Genomic DNA, 7016 nt, shown 5'->3' on the forward strand with positions numbered 1-7016 from the left:
ATTTAGGGGATTCACAAGACGTGTTAACCGTCGTAAAATCTTAAGCTTAACACTTGTTTATGTAAAATAGCGGTTAAAATGGTTGGGGGGTTGGCTAATTATATATTCTTTATCAGTTTAAAAGAATTTCGGTTTAGTTAGAAATCCCCTAAAACCATTTTAATTAAAAAAGATGTTAACCTTAAGATTTTACGACGGTTAACACGTCTTGTGAATCCCCTAATTATTTATTTTTATTTACAACTAGCAAATACCCGGCGTGCTTCACTACGCCTTAAAAGTATTTGGTATTGTTTGATAACCGTGTGTTAGTATTTCGTTTATTTTATCAATTTAATTGAATACATTTTTTTAAACAGGTGGCAATCCTCCTCAAATATATCTTTGTCGGTAAACTTTCCAAAACCTCTTCATAATGCATTATTCAATTTATCTTATCAATTAAATCAAATAAAAATTTTCAAATAGATGACAACCTTCCACAAAAATATTTGCGACTGTAAGCCTTCTTAAATCTCTTTCGTTTGACAGCCATATTGCAATATTTTCTTTATCTTATCCATTTACTTAAACTGCCATTTTCGAAAAGGTGGCAACTCTTTAAATTTTCCCTCTATATATAAGTAAGGCCACCTATGCATCGGTAGAAACTGCATTCAATTCCATGCATTAACTTTCGAGTGATGCGCGTACAAACGTGCAGACAGACAGACAAAAATTCTAAATATTGTTGATTTGGCTTCTGTTGCTCTAATAATTTATATAAATATATTAATTTTTCTTTAATATCTTTGATGTACAGACATCGGCCGGTCACAATTTTATTATGCATACATATTATTCATGGAAATTAAAATTCCTTGACTGAAGTACTTTTGAAGTTCACTCCGCAATTTGTGAACCTATAAATAGCAAGGTGTCAAAAATCGTGTAAATACCCCTTTAGTAAAAATCGTTGTTCAGAAAGGGCTATTCTGGCAACGCGGCCACAGTCAATTCACCCATAGTCAGACATAAGTCTTTCGTAAGGCAATTGTCAATTCTGGCAACTATCTTGATAGCTCTTTACTGTCTTTCGAAGGACTAATTGGAAGATTGCTAACGAGGCCTTAGAAAAAACTTTTTAAAAAATTAAATTTAATTTAAAAAATATGTATATATTTTTCTTTTTAAAACAATAAAAACCAATAAATAAAAGAAAATTAAATAATAAATAAATATGTCAATTGAAAAATGTAAAAATTAATTAAAAAAGGGAAAAATTGAATAAAAAAAAAGGAATGCAGAACTTAAAAATTAAATAAATATAAAAAGTATTTTTATTTTTAAATTGAAAGAAAACTCAATTACAGAATAAAAAAAATAAAATAAGATCATTAAAAAAAAAAAAAAAATTAATATATTTTTCTTTCTAAACCAGTAAAAATTAAAATTAATAGAAAATAAAATTAACCCAAGAAAAACCAACTAAACTATAAAGTATGAATAAATAAAATAAGTTTTTAAACATTTCATGATATTAAAAAATGCGTTTGTTTCCTAAACAATAAAATCTAGAAATTAACAGAAAATTAAACTAAAAAAGAAAAATAATAATAATTAAAAAAAGAAAAATGATAATAATAAAAAAAAAGAAAAAAAGAAAATAAGTCCCTGAAAATTTAACTAAATAAAATAAATATATTTTTCTTTCTAAAACTGTAAAATACAAACATTGCAAGACACTGAGATTAACAAAAGAAAAACCAAAATTAAATAAAAAAATAAATAAAATGAAATTCTTCTTATTTAAGCAATGCTATTTCAAAATTAGAAGAAAAAATGAATTATAAGAAGAAAAAAAATTCCTAGAAAATAAATGAAATAGCAGAAATACATACATTTTTTCCTTTTAAAGCAATAAATAAAAATTAAATTGAATTAAAAATAGAAAAAAATGGAAAGTAAAAGAAAGAAAAAAAAAATTCAAAAAATTCCGCTCCCCTGACTCGAACTCGGATCTTTCGAATAGTACCAGTATTAAATAGTACGCTTGTGCTCTGCTCACTCGGCTATTGCGACTGTACTTTCTATACTTTTTAATGCTTTCTCTCAAAATAGCTTTTCGCCACGAGTGGTGTATGAGACAGTGTTTTTCTAAGACATTTGTGCTTGAATAACCAAAGTCTTTCGAACTATCTTGCCATCTGTCTTTCAATTGCCTTACGAAAGGCTTTTTACTACCTTAGCCAGAATTGCCCTGTTTATTGTAGATTTCGGCTGAATATCCCTTCGTTAACAACATTTCTTTCGTGAATTATTCTCAAAATCGAAGGAACTTCTAGAAATGGACGTGAAAATTTTAGGACCAAGGTTAAGCAATTTAGATTTTATTGTGGATTTTGGCAGATATCTATTCACTAAAACGTTTGTTCCGCAGTAATGTTGAAGATACATATAAGCGTAAAGAGCTATTTCCGAAAATAGATTGTATACATTTTTTAGCATTGCCCGAAAATCTTCTTAGCAAGTAAGTTTTCTGAGCCGTAGTATACTGAAATGAAACTTCTTTTTTCTCTGCTACCAGTATTAAAATATTTCTAGTGAAATGGCATAAGCGGCAACTCTTTTTGAAAATATACCGCAGATGTACAGGCCAAATTCTATAATTTGACAATTCACTATTGAAAATCGACCGAACGGTGCAGATGTGATGACATTAACAAAAAATGCCTTCGTTCGCCATACTCTACCGTCTTCTGTCACCTTTTCGCTTGGAATTAGAGCCCAACGAATATGTCGCTTTTTCGCTACATCGATGTTTTCATTTACTGCCAACCGAACGTAAAGAAGTTTAACGCAAAAAAGAAAATATAAAAAAGAACCACAGTTTTCTAAGAAAGGAGCCGCACGTGCTCATAATTGGCCCAAGAAGGGCCAGAAAAATATCTATTTAGTTTAACTTTTATTTTAAAAATTTTCTGGCAATTTAAGTTTAAAATTGGGTTTTATTCACTTCTGAAACTCGGAAAAAACAAATACGTAACGCACTTTTGCACGCAAAATCTGTAACAATGCAATGGGTAAATATTTATTCGTTGCCGAGTGTCATGAAACCGGTAGTGATTGCAAATAATAAAAATAAATAAACAGAAATGCATAAATAAAAACAGCAATGTAGAAAAACAAAATAAGCGATGGCATTCAAGTTGAAGTGTCACACCTGCGTACTTTAATACATATTCCATTCTAGGTGCGCGCAGGTGGCTGCCGCACATGGCGTATGAGTAACATATCACAATGAATTTATGCAAATCAACGAGGAACGGTAAAGTTCAGACCGTTTGAGTTTGGCAGGCAGCAAAAAATGCAGCTGATGCCGATTGCCAACATTAACAGAGCCAAAATGTGTGTGTAGGTATGTGTGTGGGAGTGTGTATGGGATTTATTATTTATGCATGCATATTCGTGTAATACATTGTTGTTGTTGTTGCTTTCGTTGTGTATTATTAAATTTCAAATTTAATTCCATTTTCTCCACGTGCTTGCTGCACCAATCCTGTCCTTGGTATGTATGTATGTATATTAACAACCGGAAATATTTCATTACGTTTCGCTTCCGCTTGCATGATTTTTCATCAGCGTTGCAATCCATGGAACGTTTGAAGAGTTGAAGAGAGCGCAAGTGCAGAAGGAAGCTAGCGGCCAACTCGCCGAAGCATTTCATTTATTTCCTGCTTCAATTGTTACTGTGCCATTTCAGTTGTACGCCGCCGCCACCGCTGATGATGCTTTTAATAACAATTTACGCCACATCAGCTCATCAGGTGTGTGAGGAGGAGTGAGGGTGAAGCGGGAAGACAAGTAGCAGCTCGTCTACCGTCCGACATAGCTGGTTGAAAATTTGGCATACCACCATTTGGTGGGTGAGTGTTAATCTTTCTTCAGCAGTGGGGCCCCACCTCTCCGTAACTGCGCCTTCTTAATCGTGTTCTTCGCTTCAATTGACTCCAACATGAAAATCCAATTTCGATACTTGGCAGCCGTGAATGCCTTTAACTTGCATTGCTCAAGTACTTTGCTTGGTGTACACTTACTCTGCTGTTGCCGTCGGCGCACTCGTTCAACTGTTGTTACTGATGCTGATTTTCTGCAATTGCACGCGAATTCGAATGAGTGGCAGAATTGCGCTGCCACTTCGCTTGAGAATTTTGCAGTATTGGCTTTAAATCGCCCCCCAAAATTGTGGTACACCGCACCTATTTAGTTTTGGGAAAGCTGTGCGAGGTGAGAAATATTGGGCAATTGTCTGGATATGGAAGAGACAATCAAAGGATTTATTTTACTCATAAACTTATTTGGTCGCCTTTAAATACGTGATTGAAATTTATGGATGAGATAAGCCATAAAAAAATTGCAGTGACTTTTTTCCAGAAGAAATACTGCAGAATGAAACTTGAACTTATTGCGGTAATAAAACGTTTCCGAAGGACAAGTCGACTTTTGTAGATGTGGAAGAATTTAGTTTGCAATTTGCAGAAATTCAAAACTGGATTTATTAAAAAAAGAGCGAAAGAATTTGGCGTCATAAAAATGAGCGTTCTAGTTAGTCCTTATAAAAGCCAAAGACGTGCTTTTTCATATCTGTCTGAATTATGGTCGGATCACAAAGTGCGATATATCGATACAATCAACGATATATCGCACTTTTAAATCGAGCTGCAAACAAGATTATGATGAATATTTCTTACCACATCAACTAGGCTGGAATGGACTTTGAGGTGAGATTATTTGAAGTTTCGTTACGTTCCGACGATGTCAAGAATGTCAAGGATTGCATCCTAAAGGCTACCGGCTTTGAAAGCTTACTTCGTTCCGACTGAAAACATTTGGGAGACTTTATAGTGATATAAGAAGTATGAATAAATTAAGACCACAGAATTTTCTGGAGTTCTTCATTAGACGTTAGCCGCATTGAAGACCCTTATGGAATCTTTCTCTATCATCTATAGTAAGCCGCATCAACTGAGGTGCGACCAAGCCCCCTTAATTTATATACACTGTCAAGATTAAGCTTCTTGAAGAATAATCGAACCTGGTGAAGGAAATTTTCAAATGTATTAATTTGACTTATAAATATCTCAGGTCTTATTGAGGTGTAAATACAAAAATTAACTCGTTTATGTGCACTGGGATGAAATCCGTAGCAAAGCGAAAGGTATGGTTTGGGTTTCAGCTAAATAATCCGAATTGGTGAGATAGTAACCTTTCTCAAAGAATCATCTGTGCAGCTGTATTCGTCAAGCCAATGAAGGGTGTAACACAAACATAAAAAATCACATTTCGGTACTCATTGGACGAAAACCCACTGTGACCCACAATAAACAACAACAGAAACTCAAAAAATACTTTTTTTTTGTTATTTAACCGTAAATAAAGCACCCACTGGGTCTAATAGTTATCGCGGTTGAATAGTTCAAAGTATTCACTAAGTAAAAGAAGTGGCAGCTAAGAGCTTTACAAAGCCATGAACTGTTTTTTAGATGATTTTCGTAAAATCTAATCTGTTCTGATGGCACACATTCATGTTTGTCTTGTTTACTTAAAAAAATTAATTTCGAAAAACTGCTAAGTACTGCGAATTTCCCTTTACTAAAACCTCACTTATCGAGAAGCATTAAAACTCGAAAAACATAAAAAGATGAAAATGCTTTTTAGCTTAAAAAATTTACCACTGAAATATATACATATACATATTTTTCTCTGCTGGCTCGCTGCATCTAAATAAATTTTTAAGTTTGCTATATTCTTCTCCAAATTCGCACGAACCAAACCAATTAACGGTTCGAGCCAATTAAACCATTGATTGAGTTCAGCTTACTCAGACGAATTCAGACGAATCAGGTTGCAAAAAACGTGTAAAGTGTATATAAAAGGAAAGAGAGAATCGATTTACATCAATAGATGTACATACACACATTAGGGTTGTCTTTAGAAATATTAATACCGAAATCTTATATTTATTACAATTTTCTGTACATGCAAAATAAAGACATCCACGAAAATGTCAAAACTACAAAAAAAAAAAAAGTCTTGCAAAAATTCGAAAAATATTTGACCCTTTATAATTCGCCGAGTTAATGCTGGGAGTAACATTTTTTAGAATCTTTGCTATCAAATAATTTTGAATTTTTTGCAAACCCATTTTTTTAGTTTTGAAATTTGTGTGGACTGAATTTTTAGCGCCACCTTAATATATGTACTTACATAGATATGTAGATTTGGTTTGTGTAAGCTATAAAATACAAGTTACACAATTGAGTGTATGTACCATATGTAGTACTATATACATACATATGCTGTAAAAAATTTGTATCAGCAAAAAATAAATAAAAAAATTAAATTAAAAGTACAGTAAGTAAATCCAATTGCACTCGTGGCTAAAATTTCAATTAGTAGTACAAACTCACCTGAAAACCATCATATGTCCAACTGCCGAATTTCATCACACACGTCTGTTCGTCGAATGGGAAGTACTCGACATCGATTTCGCAGGAGCTCTTATAAATCGCCGGTGGCCGCCAGTCGACGCGGCCCGTATAGTTGAGAGTGGCCTTTGTGGCTAACGTCACTTCGAAATTTCCATCGGCGCTGTGGTGTTGGTGTAATATGAGGCAGCGAACGATGAGTTGGGCAGCAGAGTGAGTGAACAAAAAGGAGAATATAGAGGAAAATTGTGAATAAATATAACCATACATAGTAAATATCTAGAAGCAAATAGTGGATTTGGATATAACACAATTCAAATCGAAAGGGTGAACTTAAAATTTATGTGAAAAATTTGAGAGGAATCGCTAAAAAATGCAATAGGAAAGAAAAATTTGAAATATTCCAACATGAAGTAAGAAAGCTTAGTTTTCACTGCATTTTTTTACATAAACATTTAAGTGTATAAAATTAATCTAACCAAATTGTGTGCTGGAAATTTTATTAAAATCGCATGATTAAAAGGAACAACACATATTGCGGTATTTTCA

The 7016-nt window shown here is 33.1% G+C and overlaps 1 protein-coding gene across 1 annotated transcript in view; it reads right to left on the reverse strand.

Moving 5' to 3' along the window:
- The window catches only part of LOC108372263 (acetylcholine receptor subunit alpha-like), a 10759-nt gene extending 4022 nt beyond the window's left edge, over nt 1–6737 (reverse strand). Inside the window, exon 1 of the mRNA XM_017627913.1 lies at nt 6450–6737. Within this exon, the coding sequence (XP_017483402.1) occupies nt 6450–6737 (288 nt within the window). The remainder of the gene's footprint in view (nt 1–6449) is intronic.
- Between the last annotated feature and the right edge of the window lie 279 nt (nt 6738–7016).

The sequence above is a fragment of the Rhagoletis zephyria genome, unplaced genomic scaffold, assembly GCF_001687245.7.
Source record: "Rhagoletis zephyria isolate East Lansing unplaced genomic scaffold, Rhagoletis_zephyria_1.1 Rzeph_scaffold_05582, whole genome shotgun sequence".
In the NCBI taxonomy this organism is placed as follows: Eukaryota; Metazoa; Arthropoda; class Insecta; order Diptera; family Tephritidae; genus Rhagoletis; species Rhagoletis zephyria.